The sequence below is a fragment of the Anguilla rostrata genome, chromosome 5, assembly GCF_018555375.3.
Source record: "Anguilla rostrata isolate EN2019 chromosome 5, ASM1855537v3, whole genome shotgun sequence".
In the NCBI taxonomy this organism is placed as follows: Eukaryota; Metazoa; Chordata; class Actinopteri; order Anguilliformes; family Anguillidae; genus Anguilla; species Anguilla rostrata.
In genome coordinates, this window is record NC_057937.1 from 27,091,437 (window position 1) to 27,113,761 (window position 22,325).

At 36.9% G+C, this 22,325-nt stretch overlaps 1 protein-coding gene across 3 annotated transcripts in view; it reads left to right on the forward strand.

Moving 5' to 3' along the window:
* The first annotated feature begins 504 nt into the window (after positions 1 to 504).
* The window catches only part of ano5a (anoctamin 5a), a 67,026-nt gene continuing 45,205 nt past the window's right edge, over positions 505 to 22,325 (forward strand). For 2 of the 3 annotated variants that reach the window (XR_010330039.1, XM_064335693.1), the window contains exon 1: positions 505 to 767. Coding sequence is in view for 2 of the 3 variants with exons in the window: in XM_064335693.1 (XP_064191763.1) it covers positions 578 to 767 (190 nt within the window). In the remaining variant the exon portion in view is untranslated. The remainder of the gene's footprint in view (positions 768 to 22,325) is intronic. The other variant, XM_064335694.1, reaches the window with a different exon arrangement.

Here is a 22,325-nt window from a genome sequence, read left to right on the forward strand (position 1 = left end):
GGAGGTCCTCAAAACATCCCTCTTAACCCTTTGACTAGGTTTTTTTCAGTTCTTGTACATTCCATATAGCCTATATTATCACAAATATGCTAATAAACCCACAACCGTTTCAAAGTTAGGAAACTTGGTATGAGCACTGACTCAAGATTCCAGCCTCTAAGGCTTAGCCCAATCCAACCCCATGATGGCGCTATAGAAATCCAAATATATAAGAAATATTCAAAAATGAACTGCTGCATCAGACATCGGTTTTTGTATTCAATGCGTTTTAACATTGAAATAGACTGTTTGATACACACTGACTTGTGTTTTTCAGTAAAAGGCAATTTAATTGTATTAATAAATTATAGCATATGTAGGCTACATTATATCATTTATTGCGAACATAGACTCATTGTCCTCTTACGAGGACATCATTTTTTCAAGAAACACTTCCTGTTATAAGACATTGATTAGTTTCCATTGTAATCAGGTGCTACTAATTACAAAAGCAAGGGTAAAGCACACAAAAACATGGTTCGTGTCTCAGGATGTTATTATCAGATTCAGCCTGGGGTAGGCTACAAGGCTGACTCGTATGCAGGGACATATTCAGATCATTGCCAAGGAAAAGGGGCGGAAACGACTCGGTCTGTCCATCATCTCTGGTTTTTCCCCAGTGAGAGAGAAAGGCGACATCTGCATTGATAGGATGAAGCGGATAACGGGAAAGATGAAGGATGAAACGTTAATAGAGATGCAAAGCACGACTGAATCTCCAAATGGGGGTAAGTTTTCGTTCGAATTGGTCAAAATATGGTCTGCTACCTTGCATTTGTTAGAACTGACGGTCTTTTTCCTGACATCCCAAACGCATTCTTCAAGGCAGTGCTGAATGTCTGTAGCTGGCCAATATGCCGACTCTACCTACAGCAGAAGGCTGCTACCTCAAGCTTATACTCGTTATATGTAATTTTGACTATAAGCAAACCCTTCATTTATCTTGAGGCTGGTAGCTGGATTTCTGGATTGCCTGTAGACTCGATAGCGAAGTTAGCATTGTTAGGTAGCCTACAGCTGTGAGGTTTGCCGCTTATAAACTTTGAAATATTTTCCATATTTGTGTTGAGCTATCGGTATGACATTATTCCACTTCATATCGTTAAATATGTGATGCCATTTTAACCAGTAGGCTAACTTGAAATTATTCGTTTTTGTCGATTAGGCAACGTGGCTAAATTGGCCACCGTTTACGTCCTTTACTAGTGTGACATCACTTGCTTTCTAGTTGGCTTGCTGTAGACATTAGGCTACTGTAGGATTCAGTAACGTTACTACGAGCTAACATTCTGAAGGTGGACTCTTAGATGGGGCGAAATGAGAGCAAATCAATTTACGGTTCTATTAAGATGGGAGCACTATATAATGTTAGGCAGAGCGTTAGAACATTTACATAGTTATGAAGAGAGACTGAGAGGGAATTAAGCTATAAATCTTACTAGCGAGTTACAAGAAGCGAAATTTGTTCGTTTTGGAAACTGTCGAGGAAAGCCTACAATAGGAAAAAAATCTACAACGGAGGTTAGCTTGGTTAACAGGGACTGAAACTGTTATCAAGGATTCTTTTGTGTAACGTTATTTTAGCACCGTCATCAAGTCAATGTATAGGAATGTGAACCGCTGTCAATAGCTTAGAGGAATAATACGGTATAAGCAAAAATAGTATCATCTAGTTGATAAAGATATTGATTCAGATAATTAGACCTTGATTTTAAAATCAGATTCATATAGCCTACTAATCTATCTGGGAGAAATATGTGTGGACATACAACTTGATTGAAATAACTCGTTCTTAAATTAAAAACCATTTTAATGGCATTTTGGTATCAATTCTGACATTACAGACAGTCTTCTGAAGTGAAAAAAATATATATTTCTTTAGACAAAATATAGAAAATATATTTCAATTATCATATATTTTCAGACAAGCATACAACTGAATTTTAAACATCTCGACTTAGACCTGATAAGTCTTCATGAAAGTATGTAGCTAGTACACAGCCACATAATTTGTTTTTCATTAGTTCAAGGGGAAAATGGGTCACCTATTTTCATGTATCTTTCACCTCTGGCCAAAGCTAAGGGTGATCAGCTTTCTGTCTTCATTAGCCCCTTTAAACACCATTGTTACTTATGGTCTTGATTGCTTCAATTAGCTGAACACCAAGAGTGTAGCATCTTAAGTCTGATGCAACTGCTGTCCTTATTTCTGCCTTCACAGTCTATGCCAGCAACATTTAAAGGGCTTGCACCACATAACAACATTCCCCAAAGATTTTAGACCAGTTCTTTTTATTGTAGAGGTTTTTTATTCATTCTCATTCAAGCTGAAATTGTTGTTAGTATGGCATCAAATATGACAAATTGATGACTGCTGATGGAAACCCCTGAATTGATGACTTCTTTGATGCATGACATCACAGGTGGAACACAATGGTTGAAAAGATGATAGAAATGGACAGCACTGAAATATCTGATTCAAAGGACATTATCAGTTACTTAGATGGCTTTGACTCTGATGAGTCTGTAGAAGGCATAGCTGATCCTGATACTGCAATACAGCTGTTAAGGTTTAAGACAGAGGTGTATGGCTTGGAGTCAGAGAATTATTTGCTAGCTCAACAATCCAAGAGTGATTTTGGCTATCTTACCCAGAATCATTTGAGAATATTGATAGCAATTTCATCCCTGTACATCCAGTATAAAGGTAGGCTATTATCTACGGGCTACATGCTATCTGCGCAGCTCTATCAACGGCTGCAGGTGGAAGCTACTACCTTAGCTCTGTTAAATGAGGCAAATACACATTCCCACATTTGCAAAGCTCAGTAATTTACACAATGTATCTTGTGTCTATGTGAGTTAAAAAAAACAGCTAGATCTTAGTTTTAGAGGCAGCTACATTCAGAACTATAACTTCATTGACAAATAACGTGTCCGTCCCCTGGTTATTTGATGTCCTGGGCTAAAACGCATTAATATCTCAGGGGACGGATACGTTATTTGATGTCCTGGGCTAAACATTATTAATGTTAGCTTACTAGTAGCATTATGCTGGTGTTCTTCACTAATACAAATGTAACTGATTAGACTTAACAAGTTAACCTAATGATTTAATGCCAGCTAAACCACAAACAGTGTATGTATTATTAACTGTACCATGTATGAAGTTAGCAACCAGCTGTGGGAAAAAATAAATTCTAGGTATTTATGATGTATGATGCAGATTGTACAATACTGACCGCACTGTACATTATATTTAATAAGTGTGCTTTTACTAACTACCTAACTTACTTAGCCAGCTAACCAGCAGTTTATGAGTTTCTTTGTCCAGCAAACTCTGAAACAACATCTATGAGCTACAACAAGTGCAACATCTGCTGTTTTGTTGCCTCATCTTTTTCTGTTACACTAAATCAAAGTAGGGTCTACCCTAATCCACCTTGAGCAAGTGAATTAGTCCAACATCATGTGTCGATTTAACTCGTTTTCCATTACTGTTGCAATAACTTTCCGATCGTGTTGTAGCGATATAATTCTTTAATGGAAAAATGTCTATTGCTAATTTGAGAATATCTGACTTCCTCCACCTGCAACATCAGAAAAATATGACATAGCCTAGGTGATAATTCCGAAGATTGGGGAAAAGGGGAGGGCCGAAACATTAAGTAATGGTACGGTTCTTGCCATTTTTCCATAAAATTATGTTTTGAATGTTGTGAATCGTGAAATAGGACAACGTCTTCCATTTGGTTGGTATATTTGATGTTTTATGATATCTGATGTGTTCCCTTTAATTAAAGTATAGGTTTATAGCTTACTATAATTTTTTACATAGTGCAGGAAAAGTCCTCCTTTTAGAGTAATAACAAGACATAGCCTAGTAAGACCCAAACCATAATAGATGTTTGATTCTTATGATTTTTATCAGTTGGTAGCAGAATATAGTACATTAATTTCAATATGTGTGGCCCTAGTTTAGTATTATACGTTGTAATTGTTGTAGAGTGTCTCTAAAAGACAGCTTTCAAGGTGTAACTATTTACTCTATTCCTGTTAGCTTTCACCTCAGCTGTACCCTGTTCAACCCATTTTATTTGCTGTCTGCTACTTTACACCAGGCTGGCCAGTAGAGGATGGGCTCCCCCTCTATAGCCGGGTTCCTCTCAAGATTTCTTCTCATTGGGGAATTTTTTCTCGCCACCGTTTGAGGGTTTTCTCTCCACGGGGAGTTTTTTTTTTACCTTATGTACCTACTATTTGGGGGTTCAGGCCTGGTGTTTGCTCTTTTTTGCTCTGTCTCTTGCCTTGCCACTCTGTAAATTGTCTTTGTGACAGTTCTCTGTAAAAAGCGCTATACAAATAAAATTGAATTGAATTCTTAATAAGACTATTTAAAATGAAGATTAATGGATCTGTAGATTGGTTATGCAAGGGAAGATGGAGTAGCCTATTTTTAATAGCATCTTTCCAATGGAAAGAAACAACATTTTTTGCATTGACATATTATGAAGCAGGTTGTAATTAGAAAAGTGGTTCTTGGGAACCGTCAGACCATTTTGAGCCATTTAAAATACAGAACGGTGCATAGGTTATTACTTGAACTTTCAGTAAAGCTAGTGATAAACAGCAGAGCTCAATGTTAAGGTCACTTGCACAAGATAGCTATAACCACTTTTTTAGAGGTGCAGTATTTAAGTTTGTTGTAGAACACTTTTCTTCATATCTGGTTAAATTTGCATCACATCCCAAAAGATAGGCTAAATTAAATGGTCTAAGAAAAAAACTGGTCTCTCTGTCTGCCACAGGCTCTGAAATCAGCCACTCCAAATTTTTTACCACGCCTGAATCTTAACAGCCAATCAGGACAGCTCTTAGCTATGCTGATGCTGTTACTGAACCCTGTTGTGCAGTCATAGCGCTGCCAGAGCACTGTGAGGCGGGAGTGCGGGTGGGGCTACACAGATCAGAGCAGAGCAGAGGTAATGTTACTGTAGAGATGGTGCTAATGATAGACCTACAGACGACACAAAACTCCAGGAATACCTTACATAACCATCTTCCATTTAAAACCTTTAAAACTATATTTTACTCTGAATTTGCATTGATATAGTGATAATTTAAGCAAAGACATTTTTAGAGTAAAATCATATGAAACCAAATATATTAGCTTGTAGCCACAAAAAAACGGCTGACATGACATGACTGGTGAATAGTAACAAGCTAGCTTGCCTCAAAACGAGGCAAAACTCCAGTGCTACCTTGTCATCCTATGTTTTAAAGTTTCAAAACTATATTTTACACTGAATATGACATGGAGACATACAGATCATAAAAGCCAATATAATAAGTAGTCTCTACGTGTGACTGATGACAAACGACAGGAGCTGTGGTCTCAGTAGTCTAACGCAACTTTGCTGCTAGCTTGTCATCTTACGTTTAAAACTAGCTAGGCCCAATACTTTACACTGAATTTGACATGAAGTTATCAACCTGGATTTTAGGGCACGTATCAGAAATGTAACCAACACTGCCTTTTGGCATCTAAGAAATATTGCAAAAGTTAGATCCTTCCTTTTGAAAGAAGATTCCAAAAAATTGAATTTGTAACGAGTCACCTGAATTATTGCAATTCTTTATTCACTGGCCATGCAAGCAATTAATAAACTGCGACTAGTTCAAAATGCTGCAGCCAGGGTACTAACTAGAACCTGGAAATGTGCACATATTACTCCTATTTAAAAATCATTACAATGGCTGCCGGTTGATTTTAGAATTGATTTTTAAAGTGCTCTTACTGGTTTTTAGAACTACCTGTGGATTTGCCCCTGATTATTTAAATGATCACATCTTAAAATATGTTCCTGTCAGAGCTCTCAGAAACTTGGTTTCCCTCTGATTGTCCATCCCACGCCAACTTCTCAACCTCAGCACCAGAGGTAATGTCACCCCCTGCTGATATCTAGGATTTTTGCTCAAAAATCAAGTTTCCCCATTGGGCTCTATTCATTTTTGACAGTAAAAATAAAATTCTTCCACTGAAATATTAATGTTAACACCGTGCATTATATTAGAAAGAAAAATCACTTAGGAAAAAATTATATCACATAGACAAATATATGAATTTTTAATTTATTATTTATTTTAGTCAATGTCTGCGCTATCCCCCGATTAAGGGCCACAGCTAAGCATGTCTGCTAAGCAAAAAAATTGTACTTCCTGGTTCTGATGGCTCCCCATAAGTTTAAATTGGTGTTTCGGTCTCTACATATAGGCCTACTTTAAGACTAAAACTTGGGGAGGCTGCTTTTAGCTTATATGCTCCCAGACTATGGAACAAGCTTCCTTTTGTTCTGAGGGTATCTGAATCTGTATAGTTTTAAAAGAAATCTGAAGACCTGCCTTAATGTGCTTTTCCTTCAGAACTATTTTTACTTATTTTAGATTTTCTATTATTTCATCTTTTTTTATTTTAATTTTTTTTAAATAATAAAAAAAATTCCTGCCTTATTGTTTCTGGTATATTTTATTACTATTATTTTATATACTATATTGTACTGTTTTATTTTTGTCCTCTTACATGTCAGTTTTCACTTCTGTCACTTTTTCTGTAAAGCACATTGAATGGCACTTAAGTGTTCGCAATATGCTATATAAATAAAGTTTATTATTATTATTATTATTATTATTATATGTAACTTAACTAGCTACAGACAGTTTAGCTGATTAGCTAATGCTACCATCTTAATGCCAAGTTGCCAATGTGCATTCGCAAATGATGGAAAAGTGACCGTCATAAACTCTGCTATTGATAGGTAAATGAATAAGAGAATAAATACTAAGATTGCAAATATTTCCAAGTCAGCTAGCATTAGCAGAGGACCCCAAAATAATATTGCCTCCGAGCTGCACTCAGTAATGATAACTATAGATTCACCCTTTTGCTATAAACGTTCAACTAAATTTCCTCAGTCACCATTGACCTTTCTAAATGTTAATGTGTTTTTCTCATCCTAAATGACAGCATGTCTAATCTAATAGCGATACAGGCTAAATGTATATTAAATTGTAATGTTGTTGAATTAGATGTAGTAATTACAAAGACAAAGTGTATATCTGCTTAGTCGACTAGCGTTAGTGTATAGTGTCATTTCCAGGGTGGTAATAACATCTTTTTCTCTTCGACCCGGATAAGACTTATTTAGGGTACTGGCCCATTTGGGCAAGTGACAGATCAATCATCTGGCACAAACCAATCTCATAGCGAGCACTCCTTATTATCGATTAAAGAGAAATCTTTAATCATGAATGACCTTTAATGGCATGACTAATGCTAAATGACAGAACAGACAGGAAACTATTTGAATGTCAGTGATATTATTGCCAGGAGCCTCTGTCACAAACGTATAGACACTGCATTCAATGGAGTGCACAAACAATGCAGTAAGTTCAGGGCATTCAAATTTAAATTCTTGGAAGAATATTTTTCCACATTTTTAAACAGTTATAGCTGAAAGATCAATGTGACAAGGATATAAAACTGGTATAATAATAAACTTACACTGCAAGTACAAAAGTAACTGTGTAATTGACAGCTCAGCCACAGTGTTACACCTGAGCAAGATGCAATTTTGGTTCAATGTTTGATCCAGGATGTATTTAGATTTAGAGGGGCCCCCTGCCCCACCCCTTCTATTTTTAGGGAGTCATTGTCAAATGTCAGGGGGTCTATACGCGGTATAAATTGTTACGACCTGGTCTAAATAGTTTATGATTTGATTTTATATTTTTGTCATTTTCCCCCTTGTGAGCTCTCATTCTGTTGTGATCAGGAGGTTTACTGCTTACAAGCAGCTGATTGCAGGTCTGAGCATACAGCAAGGTAAAACCAAGTGGTTTGATTGTTTCTCAGCGTGTGATAACAGACCATTATGAATACATTTTGTGCATTAAAGCTCTCCAAAAGAACAGCATTTGACTGATATAGAGGACTTAGTCAAAAGTAAAGTAAAGAATCCCTTAAAGGAATTAGCTTTTGGAAGTGGAATATGGCTGGGGAAAAAAGATATACACAATGTTCCAATTTGAAGAGGTTTGGTGCCATTTGGGGTTTTCGGGGAGATTTTGGCCCACCTTTGGGAAAACGCATGTAAAAGTTTACTGCTTTGTTCAAAACGCTCCAGACCTTTTCCTGGTGTTGCATACATCCTAGGGTACCATTGGAAAAGAAATCTGGTTTTGTCCAATATCGGAAGTACATATAGCCTAATAACCACAGAATTGAGAAAATACAAAAATGATTTTTGGATTTTTTTGTCAGAATAAATATGCCCTGTATGTTTATGGAGTGAGACTCCCATGTGATCAGGGGATTTGGTCATTTTGGATTTTAAGTGTGGTTTAAGGGGTTAGAACAGAGCCCACAACTTATCCAGTTTTGCATACGTATCGTTTTTGTCGATAAATAAAATAAAACACAAGCTTTCTAATTGGTTTCTGATTTCAACGTCCATGCACATGTATGGTATTGAATCAGCAGTGTTTTGTCCTGTAAATATTGCAGATGTTATGATTATGATTCATATATTGTTTATGCTGTTATTTTTTGTTGTTATAATTGTACCACACCTCTGCTGCAACTGTCCTGCACATACCTTGCAGATGTAACATCAGACTGCATTAACGTTTATTTAAATTGCGCACAAACCATTCGTGATCACCTCAAACTCCATGTGAGTTATTGTAGCAGACAAGCCCTTTGTAGTGAAATTTCACGTATTTTGATCACATTACTTTTAAGTAATTTAGTGAAAAGTGAAAATAGTTTCAGTTCTGCTTATTCTCCCTTATTCAATGTATTGAAATATCTTCTTGACTACATTCTGTGACCATCAGTCATTTTAAATAAAGTATACAAGCCATAACATCATTTTGTCTTTGTGCGAATATTATCATTTTCATTAGGATTTTAATTATTTCTACATTTGTTTTATGTTGATATTACATTTATGACCTATTACATTTTGTTTGCCAAAAAGAGAGATTGTCACAAAATATTGTATTAATCATAAAACTGTTTATAAAGGCAGTCCAGCCATAATTTGTGCCAGTAATGTAGCCATCATTTAACTAGTAAATGAAAAGCTTATTCAAGTTGCATTTATTGTTATTGCATATTATTCTTCTCAGTACATACCAGTGTAAGGAAAAGAAAGAAAACGATATCCCAGGGACCACAATGCACTATAAAAACAGGCTCCGCAATTTAATATAGAAATAAATCCAGCAACTGAACAATAAATGTAAAGTATATACTTCAATTTGCAGTCAAATTGGACAGAATATGATCCACAAAAATTGTTGATTGGCTTTTGAATATGTTGTGATAATGCGTGCATTGGATAGGAAATTCCCAAAATTAGTATGATGGCCTGCGCTTTACACAGTAGATGTGGTCTGAGCAGGTGGGCAGCGAACAGTGCAAATGGAAGACATGACTGACCAAAGAATTGAGATAAGTTGCATCAAAAATGCACTGAGCTATGCAATATTGACTGACACACCCCCACCAGTGGCTCCACTTGCACTTTGGCACATGGCCAGTAAGGAAATTGGCAAATGGTTCAGACACGTCAAAATCCTTGACAAAAATACCATTTTGCTTGTGTGACAGCTCACAACACACCATACACCAAGTAGAAAATCGAGCCCAATCTTTTGATCTGGAAGAACTAATGAGCTTTTCCCCCAATTGAACACTAACATTTGCAGTTATTGTTTGTGCTACCGGCTCTGTTGCTGTTACTATCTTTCTAACCTTATTGTGCATTCTGGGGATTCGGCAGTCTCAATCTTAGTTGTTGATGCATAATTTTGACGGTTTCAGCAACAGTGGCCTTTGAAATCTCCCAGAAACACATGCAGACTGGTGGCTGGTGAAACGGCTTGAGGAAATGGACAAGAGCAGATAAGGACAGTGCATTGAGTGACGTGCGTTGGCTGAAGGGAAAGGTCTGTTATTTTGCACGTTACTTGCTTTTATTTAAGTAAGACTGCTCTGGAGAATGGTAGAAGACCTTTATGACTTCAAAGAATATGTATGTAACTGGACATCTGCCGTGACTTCACCTAATTTGACTACCAAAAACATTTCTGGGATATTGTGCACTCTATGCAAAGGAGGCCTTGACCTCGCCAGAAGGTCTTGTCTTTGTTTTCATTTCTTTGTCAATTCAGAGAACACCATGCCCACCAAAAAAAAAATACTTCTCACTGATGTTACAAAATTCAGCAAAGCTGGTGTCAACATTGTGACCTTTTTATAAAAGGTTTTTTTTAAGAATATTTCTGTTTTATGCATAAATTCACTTCAGTTTATAGATGTTTTCAGGGATTTCAAACTTGAAGCTTAATGTTTAATTACTTATACAGAACTTCTTTTTGTTTATATGACTGAAATCATGCACTGACATGCATAAGTGTACAATGGTCAATTTTCCTTCTTACGGTGCGTTCACACAGCGAGAAACTCAACCAGACTCAAAGAGATTGTTAGCCAGCTAGTGAGAGGGATAGAGAGGTCACAAGCTAGGTGACCAACTAGTGAGAGAGATATAGAGAGATATATGGCTAATGAGATAGCAATAACAAATATTTGTCATGGAGACGATATGTGGCTATACGGCAAATATATGATTTGATGATGCCATTACTTCTGTTCAATAATATGTAGTTGCACGAGACCACTTAGAGGATACTCCTGCCCCTCCCTCAGCCTAGTAAACTTTAGCAACCCATCAACCGAGTTGCTCGCTCTGTGAACGCTGTGCTAGTCATGTACACTTGTGTACAATAAATAGGCCCATAGTCCGTACAGCCTTCATCCTAAACATGGAACAGAAATTAAACCTCTGACATGAAATAGAACATTTTGTACAAATACATTAGTGTGGTTCATACCATTATTTAAAAGTAAGAAATGGCAGATTACTTTCCCACATTTACTGCTATATTGGGCCCTATAACAAAGCAAACCATTTGTCATATTTTTGAAAGAGTGCCAAAGCGTATAATTATAAATTAAGGGCTTTATTCATTTGATCAGTTCAGGACAGCTGTGTGAAGCATCGGGAGGTGGCGGTACTGGGGTGTGGTGCTGGGCTGGAGCAGCATGGGGATGGGCACCAATAGCAGGCTCAGGAATGGCTCAGGGCTCTGGGCATTTGTGAAAAGGAAAGCACAAATAGGGAGTTAGTGAACAGCTATGGGTGGAAGCCAAAGATACGGAATGGAGCATCCAACATAAGACCCTGCCAAGAATAAATAATTAAGAAAAATATGTAATCATAAATTTCCCAAGAGGTACATTTTAGAATATATATTATTTAATGAACAATTCATTTTGTGCATTGTCATTTTCCCCTATTGTGAAAGCATAAGTTAATTAATAATTTGTATTTCAGTTTAAACTGAAATCAATTTGATTGGCTCTGTTTAACACTGCACCGGCCACTTCATTAGGTATACCTGTTCAACTGCAAACTGCACCCGTTAACGCAAATATCTAATCAGCCAATCACGTGGCAGCAACTCAGTGCATTTAGGCATGGAGACATGGTCCAGACGACCTGCTGAAGTTCAAACCAAGCATCAGCATGGGGAAGAAAGGTTATTTAAGTGACTGCTGATCTACTGGGATTTTCACGCACAACCATCTCTAGGGTTTACAGAGAATGGTCTGAAAAAGAGAAAATATCCAGTGAGCGGCAGTTCTCTGGGCGAAAATGCCTTGTTGATGGCAGAGGTCAGACGAGAATGGCTAGACTGGTTCGAGCTGATAGAAAGGCGACAGTAACTCAAATAACCTCTCGGTACAACCAAGGTATGCAGAAGAGCATCTCTGAATGCACACCATGTCAAACCTTGAAACAGATGGGCTACAGCAGCAGAAGACCACACCGGGTGCCAATCCTTTCACCTGATGAAGTGGCCGATGAGTGTATATAACCAATGATTGGTGCAGTCCTGACTTGTAACTAAGTCTGTGTTCCAAATTGTACACTTGTGTTCTCGTGTTCCTGTAAGAACACACCTCCTGGTACACTTGCAAGAATGCACTTATCGAGTGTAACAACACAATTTCCGTTCGATTTGATAAGTACTTGTACTACTTTGACGTCACCACTACTGACCTCTAACTTTAGCAAGAAACACATTGGCACTACAGAAATCAGTAAAGTAAATGTACTTATTCTTGTAAACAAAATCCTCCCTTCTGTCATCCATTTTTTTGGCTGAATAAAAAATTCTTATTCGCCTGAAATACAGAGCAGAAAATGCAATGGCTACTGGAAAGGAAAAGCATGGAAAAGTCTGCATTGAAGTGCACTTTGTTTTTTAGTCCTCCCAAGAATGCGAAGAGAACTTCTGGTGAAATCTTGCATTCTTGACTGGAATGCACTTGGTCACCTCACCTTTTTACTTCTGCATCTGCTTTATGCTCTAGGTAGAAGACAAGAGTACAATTCGGATCACAGCTACAAAATGTTGAAGGTTGTTTTCTCCATGGATGCATGAGACTTCAGACTAAACTTAAAATAGGCAATCCCATTGTATTTTACCATTGATTCTTTATCAAGACATTTAGTAATAAAGCTGTGCACAGTTTATACTGTATATTGGCTAATGTTTACTCTTAATCTTTCATTCCATTTATGGTGTTTTATAGCTTGTGTATTGATATAGCCTGCTCTTGGGGGGGGGGGGGGGTCTTTTAATGGTGCAGTGTACTGGAGAGCTGGGGTTACCTTGGAAACTGGCTCAGTAATTACATTTTCTTTGACAGTCAGACAGTGTGGCACAGCAGATGGCTGTTAGCTTCAATACCAGGGTTTAAAGATGGCGTTGTTTCTCAGGAAGGCACTAAAAACACAATTGTGTGTCATAGTTTTGAAATGTTTGTTCGCGCTATTAAATACCTCTTGCCTCTGTTTGGTTGCTGCAGTAACTGCTGTGGTTGATTTCCCATTCTGTAATAGGTTTTGTATTTTGATTGTGTTCACCTATTCAGTACTGTTGTTTTCATTGTCTTCCTGGAATTGTTATTCTGAGAACCACTTGCCACTGGCTCGTCAGTGTTTTCTCTGAGCTCCGGGCCAGTAGGTTTTTTCTGTAGCCCACTTTACCAGTGGGAGAATAAAAACCCTGAATATATATAATTTTTTTTTTTTTACTGTGAAATTATATGACAGTATGACTATCTTTTTGGGAAAATGTCTTCTTTGTGATTAAGCATGCAGAATGCCAACAGTTTGGTTGCACTAGACACAATAGATTTTGTTTACTCCATTTCGCTCTCTGTGTGTGATCGTGGTGGCTTTCTACAGTTCCATACAATCATTTTAAATGATTAACTGTAAGTGTTCACTGCAAGGAAGACTGTATGGTGGATCCATTTAAAATTTCATACTGTACATAACTGTTGCTGTGACTTGAGTGTATTGATACACTCAAATCTGACATGGTCTGACATTCAGTACACCTTGTGAGAGAGTGATGCCTGTCCTGTGTGATGAAGTTTGCTACAGAACATTTTTTTTTGACTGTTTAATTTCGTTGTTAAAACTTGGCATAATCAAAAATATGCCCTGTACCCACCTATACTTTAGAGCAATAACTGTCCCATGGCACTGTTACAACTGTCCCTGAAACGATGACAATTAGGCCTATAACAAAAGTATTCCTTGTATTTACATGCTGTTTGTGGAATTGCATTATTTTTGGCTGGACCGCAACACTGGGGCTAGCCCTACAAACGCGAATGTCTGTGACTGAGTGATGAAGTTACACCATTGGTCGGCCGGATGAAGTGTGTTAGTGTCCAGCCATATAGGCTACTAGGTTTTGACCTGGTCTTGTTTGACACCTGGTTGGTACACAGATATAAAAAACATTTGTACAAAAATTTGCTGTTTACCAGTGTTACAAATGTACTCGAGCTCCCCTATGTCTTTAAAACTGTAGGAGGAGGTGGGTTCGGAAGAAAGGGAATAATAATAATAATAGACAATACAAATTGAAAACTAATGTATAAGATAAAAATTTTCTTTAATAAAATTTATACATGAATTCATCTTTTTTAAATTTCAGTTTTTACTATAAATGATTAATACATTTATTGTCAAAGATTAATTAGCATATTGTGTTTCACAATAAAAGAAAGTTTGAATTACTTGTGGGAAAATTATGGGTGTTTCTGTTATTATTTTAATATTGACTCCCTGAGATTTGACAGTGCCCCCAAAAAATAGTCGGGGGCCAAATTATATCAAACGCTGATGAAGGGAAACAAGCTCCAAATCAATAAGTAATGCTAATTCCAAAAACACATACAAAAGGTTAAAACGAACGCAACTACAGGCGCATGCTGAAAGAGATTGAATATACATGCATTTCTGTGTATTTTCTCAGCTTTAATTGATAAGCAGTTGAAAAATATTTAAAACTTGAATGAATAGAAATTGTGTATCACTAGTTGTTTGTTTCTGAATATATGATTTAGGCATGTCTGAATGAGAATACTAAATTGGCAGCACCAAAACGAATGGGCTAGTAGTTTCAGTGTGCGGGCCCATAACTTTACCTGAATGTGAACCCTGTATATTGCCTTTGATGTCAACATGACAAACTTTGAGCTTATCCAAATGCTCTATGGCATCAACAGCAATATGTGTGGTTTCTACTATCCCAGAAACATATGTACACTGTCCCCAGAAATGTGTAGTTCATCCCCAGAAAAGTATGGTCTGTGCCATCCCCAGAAAAGTGTGGTTTATGCCATCCTCAGAAACATGAGGTTTATGTCATTTCCAGAAACACAGGTGATTTACTACACCCTGACTGAGAAGAGTGTGAATCACTCCCTGCTTCTCACTGCTCTGCTCTGCTTGTACATTATTTTTCTCAATTTAGAACATGGTATCACTGAACATGTTGTCAGGCCTGAGGCCAGTTCCACTTGTCCTTAACCTCTAACCTTTGTAGCAAAGCAACGTGTGTTACTAAGAAACTATGTTCACTGTGTACATCTGTGCACAAATGCAAAAATTTGAGAGCTCTAGATAGCTGCTGTGATATAAGATAAAGTGGAGGTAAATGGGTTGACTCTTGAGTTTACAAGCTGTTTAAAACCGTAACGCTGGTATTGGATTCTTTTCTGGTGTCCGTTGGTGGGATAGTTTACTTAAGACATACGCAGTTAAGCATTAACTCTTGGTAGCATTAAGCACAAACTTTATCCAACCTTTTAGGATTGCTGTGCTGACTGTAGTTGTTTGTAGGTCAGCATCTTATGTTTTATGTGGCCTTCACATAAAAAACATACAGAGAACATTATCTCTTATTCAATTTTAGCCTTCTACTTGAGAAAGATCTTCAAAGAGTTGTTCCGCTGGGCGCAAGAAGGCTTGCCTCTTCAAATAATCAAGCAACTGTCAGTGCTTTTCTAGCTGTGTGATATTTTGCCAGAAATTTTTACCAGAAGAGTGAGGTGGAATATCTTTATTATTTCTCTCTGAATATGAAAAGGCAGTGGAGATGATAGCCTTGATGGTCCCTTTTTTAAAGGGTATGAATCAGACTATGGGCTTTGTTTTGTGGATGCAAAAAAAACCCCCTCATTAGCAAAAATGCAGATGCAAATTATCCAGGGAAGATGGGTATTTTGGGATGGCACATGGAGGTACACAGACATTTACACCAAGGTTGGTATTTTCATCCCCTGTTTTATCTTATGAAAAATGTTCTGTATATAGTATGGTGACATGATGGCAAAAAAAATGACTCATCTTTTAAAACCTGTCACTCTTGATAAATGAAAGATTTCACTGTCTCCTAGAGCCTATTTTAATAATAATTGAAATTACTGTCTGATTATTGACTGTTATAATTATTGTTGCTTTTTACCATTTAACCTTACCAGACAAATTCAGCATATATTCCATGAATAAACTTTATATGTCATTTTCTTTTCAGAAAGTTTACTTGAAATTTACTTTTTTTTTCTATCCTGTGTAGGGTGTCAAAACTAGTCAAATCAGAAGGCTTGTCCTACACAAGCAGTGAATGGAAAATGAGGGATACTTGCACTAGACACAGATTTTTGTTTGCACCATTTTGCTTTGTGAGTGCAATCACAGTGGCTTGAAATGATTCTACCCTTCATTTACAGGGAATGTGGAAAGCATTGCAATGGACTAGTGCACTTACTGTAAACTAAAAACTCTGCTTTGATGCATCATATACAAAAGAAAGTTTTAAAAAGGCATATACTCCGTTCTGTTTTTAACTGCCACTGAGTAGGGAATGTCGTTCAAAGGTCTCAAGCCAACTGTGGGGTGAAAGTTCCTGAAAACCCCCATGGTCAACAAAGCTGCATTTGGAAAGACCTAAATGCCTATGGGAAATGGGGGGTTAGGTTTCATGGCTGCACTTTATACTGATGAAAGCTTGTGGTGCAAATGGTTGCTTTTCTGAATCCTGTAACACCCATCGACCACAGGATGTGACATTTCTCAACATAAACCATTGCAGGTCTGTTCTTTGTACTATAGAAATACATATGCACATATAAACTTGAGATTCATTCTTATGAAAACTCCAGGAAACAACATGTCACCATTTGAAAAGAATTATATATTAAGCATTCAATTATATCAGCTTAAACAAGTGGTTTTCCCTGCTGAAAATTGCAGCTTAAACCAACCTGAGCTGGTCAAGCTGGTTTAAGCTGTGTTTTTGACACTTTTAGCTGGTCAACCAACTGTTTACCAGCTGGGCAGCCTATATCATCAGCTCATCCACCAGTTTGACCTCCAGCCTACTGTACCAGCTTAACTAGCTTTGACCAGCTTTGTCCAGCTAGAGACCAGTTTTGACCAGCCACAGACCAGCTATGACTAGCTAGAAACTTAACCCATGTTAAAACCAGATTAAAATCCCATTTGATCTTAGATGGAATTTTCAGCAGGGTTATTAGTAACCTTTGAAGAGAAGGGTGATTTCTGTGATTTATGATCAGTAATTCATTGACACTGAAGCTCACACTGTAGAGTAACTAGTTGTGAATGAAACCTAAAGGAAATAAAACTTGAAAACGAATAATGAGTTTTTTGTTAGTGATGGCTATTAACTCACTACATCTAACTTAGATTAGCTAACTAATGTTAGCTAGCATGAAAACATTTTGTTGCAGCTTGTTACTGAAACTGCATAGCAAACAGGCTAATATAGAGCATCATTTAAAAACAAAATTATAAGCATTGCTAACCAAATTTGACTATTACATTTTACCCACCCATTGGCAAGCCTACTGAACCTTGTCAATACAAAGCTGGAATAGCTCCATAGCACTCTAGCTGGCTCTATTACAACAATAACTTTGTTTCTCAGTGGCCATAGTGGTGATTTTGTAGAAAAACTTGATTTAGGCTAATACTAAACTGCTTTTCTCTCCCTGGTTGAAATATGGATACATAGAAATTATTGCCACAGTTGGTAAAATGGTATACAGACCATGGTTATGTGGAATGTGGCAAAGCTGTGGTTGGTGAGGGACTGCTGTACTGTTTTTAGGTAGAAGTTCAGATGCAGAATTAGAATTTAACTTTGTTTTATTTTATAACAGTACTACAGGATTTGTTATTGCCAGTAAAAACAACGGAAAGGCAAATAGCCTAACAAGATACAACAATACGGTTCACTTCTATTTTTGGTTTGTGGACACAGTGTTTTGGAGATTTTTGGCTTTAAACCAGGGTGATGTAATGCCCTTCATTTAACTCACTCGGACTGATAATTCTCAGAGACTACAGTCTCAGACCTAATGTATCAGGACAGTACATTTTTGTTTTTTCCTGAATCTGTGCTTGAGTGAGGAGAGCACAATAATCACTCCAAAATATTTTTTGGCTTTTTTGCTATAAACAAAATGTGAATAAATTGGCATAGATCAAACTTAGTCTTTGCTTTACACTGACAACTACCACAGTCAGGGAAAATTAAATGCTGCAATAGGTCTGTTCAGATTTAGCTTAATTAGGGCTCAGTTTAAGTAGCCTATACCATGTGTTTGATTCCATGCAAGTTGCAAGCCCTTGAAACATAAGGTTGTTTTTTTTTTTACAAATTTGCAGAGTAATGTAAAAGAATTAAAAATAATGTCTGAATAAATGACAACTTATTATCTCATAATCTTAACATAAAAGTTGTTTTCTCACGATCATACCATATTGGCCTCTTGCTGTTTACAGGCATACATATCAAGTCCAACATATGTCGATTCAGTTCAATGTGGGATCTTTCTTGCAGCAGTTGATATGCAGGCTTTTTGACAGTAGCATCTTTTCCGAAATTAGAGCCCATAACCTTGTATTGTATGCCCATCACCAGAGTGAGAACCCCCATATTACTGCTAACAAGCCTTTGTGCCTAGCACTGTCTTGGTCGAGTGTGGAAATTAACTGTAAAATGTCAATTTAGCTCATTTGAAAGTAAAGTGGGTTAAATTGCATGCTCAAATGATTTTGGTGGTTTGTAAGGGCTGTGGTCAAGTGGTTGTTGCACAAGCAGCATTTGGTAATTCATTAAGTTAAAGGACTGCGGGCGCATGTGCAGTAAATGCTTTATCTACCAAAATGGATACTGTTCTGCATATCTCAGTGTGGCCTACTGATATATCCTATGCATAAGATCTGTTCCTGAATTGGATAGTGAACAAAGTAAGCAATAGATAGTGTAGCCTGCAAGATGCTTTGAATCAATGCTTTGCAGTGCAGTACAAAGTTGTTTGTTAACTGAAGAATCTGTACAAAATCTTTTGTGTCCTCAACCCTCTTGACCTGCTGAGTGGTGACCAAATGTGTCCATGTGTGATACAGCCACATTTGAAACTTTGTTTTTAGTGCTTTCCCAGACACAGTAGTGTTTAACAGTTTTAGGGGGGCTGAATAGTCTTAGAAAATGCAGTCATTAACCAGCAATTCAGAGAAGTTGTTAGTGGACTACTATTAGAAAAATAAATATTTATTGAATATGTTGTGGAAGTATCCATGCATAGATGCTGGATTATTAAGTGCAGTACAGGAAAGGCCATAACTCCAGTTGTTTTCTCATATGTACTTCACACCAAAATGAGGTAGAGTGATTTCTCCGGCTATATAACAAACAGATATCGCAAAAATACCACCCCAATCATCTAGGTTGAAGGCATGTTACTGTATATAACATATTCCATTTAAAACATGACAAACATTTTCTTGTATTTGTACTTCATGGTGAAGGAAAAATGACTGAATTCACACCTCTGTGTTTCTTTGAGCTAGAATGTAGGCCTATGTGTGTTTGCATGTATGTATGTGTTTGCATGTCACTCTAGATTCAATTACTATGGTTCATACATGTGCATTATTATTATCAGTTATGCATGACAAACAGTTTAAAAATAAATGATATCTCAACAAAAATGACCACATTCTCACATAGTAAGATGTAAAAGCACAAGGCCAAGTTATATTACATAATTTAGGAAACATCGGGCAGCATTGCTTTAGAATAGAGCTAGTTTAATTTGTGTGAGCTAAGATAGCCAATATCATTTGTTTTAATTTGGCCTTATTTTGATATCGATACTTTTAATGGCTGGCCTGGATTTTGCTAGTTTTAATTAATGACGTAAAGACAGTACTTTGTATGCATGAGTAACATGGCATTTTTGTAAATTGAAAACATGATTTTGTTGAGATAACATTTAACTTGCACAGAAATACTTAAGTAGTATCAATAATATAATAGGTTGTAGCAGTGGTAAAGTTGAATTTGTAGTGAATGTCACATACACATTTCAAATTAAAATTCAAGGTTCGAGCTTGAATTAGAATTTTATCACGGTTAGTCTAGTTTGTCACTGATTGGCAGTCCTCGGAGAAAACATGTTTATGTGAAGAGGCCTATCTTTCGTCATTGACGGAGTTGCTTACACTTGACAAGTATGGTTCTGCCTTTTTATTATGAGGAATATTTTTATTTTATCCAAAGCTGCATTCTGCAGCACATACTCATGTTCATACTTTCTAGCTGATGGAATTGCCCTGCCATTTATTCCATGCTTGTTTAAAAATGCATGACAATTTGGGATTAACACTTACCATCACACCACTTTTTCCAGGGGAATATTTTCACTTAAGAACGCATCTGTTAAATATTGCATTACACCGAGCTGGTGCTAAAGGCTGCCTTTTTCCCTGCTGAGAGCTGAGTCCCCTTAGTTTGATCTCAAACCTCAATTAATGTTTGTTTGTCAGACCTTAATTGTTTGTTTTCAATGGTCCCTTAATTGTAAATCTCTTTGCATGATTTATTGTTAAATTTTAAATTTGCAATAATTCATTAAATTAGTTTGCTCAAAGACGTGCATTTCATAGTGTGTGCATTTCCTGTCCCATCCATGTTCACTGTTCGTCCTTTTGCGCTCCCCATTGTCAGTCAAGCTGTTGATTTATAGTGCTTGGCACTACCACAGCGACTGACACTGAACATAGGCAGGTCTTTTGTTTGCAGGCTTTAATGCCAAATGTATAAAATACAGCATTCATAACTGTTAAGTTTATTTGGAGTTACAGACTGAATTTCACCTGCTGGATTCTGTTTGACAGTTCTTACATTTTCATTTGGATCCAAAACAAAGATAACTTTTTGGTTTTATCGCAGGCAGTGAGCGATGACAGTGTTTGTGTGTTTGTTGGTATACGATCTACTCAGCTCAACCATCTTCTTGAGGGTCTTTGCATATGTTTGCTGCATAATGACGTATAATTACTTTTCGCATTTTGATTGCTGCCCAACCCTGTCCCTGGAGATCTACCATCCTGTAGATTTTCATTTCAAACCTAATTTGGCACACCTGATTCTACTGTTTGGCAGCTGAACAAGATCTCTTGCTGTTGATTGAGGTGTGCTTTGTTAGGGTTAGTGTGAAAACCTACAGGACATTAGATCTCCAGGACTAGGGTTGGGCAGCCCTGCTGTATAGTATTGATCAGGCACGAAAAGTACATTCCCAATTCTCTCATTACTTCACAAATATTTGGTTGCTATGAGTAGTGCAATAATGAAAACAATATAAATTTATCATTAATTGTTTTAAAATTCCATATTTACAAATGCCCAAACCCATTTAAATGTTTTTTTATTAACGCCTGAAGGAAACTGTAAATTCACCATTTCTTCATATCATAACAAAGTAGATGCAGTTAAAAGTAGGTATAGGCTAAGTCTTCAATATGTCTTCTGAAGCAGAGGATTTCCTTCTTGTCCTTTACCCAAGCTACATTGTTTCAGGCATCAGTGGTCCTGAACAGCATCAGATATGAAATCACTCAATACTGAAAACTTCACCTTCTCTACTCTCTACTCTATTTATTAATTGTTTTGCAGTTTTGTTACACTGAAGATTAGTGATGGGAGCTTGAGGTCATGTGAACCTAATAATAGGTGGAGCTATAGTTAAGCATTGACTTGTTTTAACCACTTTTTTATCTCTATAGATAGGTTCAGATCAGTGAGTGACTGATAGCATACAGTATTTTGTTCTTTAGCTACATTTTCGGTCTCATTCACCTCATTCATCTTCACTACTGAGTACCCTTTATAATACAGCAATATATATATTCCAGTAAGCACTCAAAAGTGTTGAAATACAGTCCTATATTATAAAAGTGCACAATGTTTTTTATTACTCATCATGAAATGTTTGTACATCTGATTAATTTTCACTTATGAGTAAGGAGAATATATATTTAGAATAAATATACAATCAATTACTTTTAAAGGAGAGACAATCATAAAGTAACACAGTACTTAGACATAGAAACACCGTTTTTAAGATTAGGCCTGGAGTTATTTATATTACTGCAGTCTGATTCAGTGGGTACAGATTCCATTGAACTTTTCATCCCCTTTGATTCTGGATTGGCTGCCAGACTGTGGGGGAGTTTACACTAATCTGATGAGTGGCCATTCCTTCAGCAAATGGAAAATCTTAAGGTGGCAGGAAGGCAAGTTTTTAGAGAGGCCTCTGTGCTGAGTCATTGCTCTCTGGTGTGGCAGTATCTGACCTTAAAAAGGCAAGTCTAAAAATAGCGCAGTGGTAGTTCTGGCTTTCATTGCCTTAATTCAAATGTTCTACTATAAAACAAGAAATGTTTCTGGCCAAGTGATATTCCTAGTTTTCA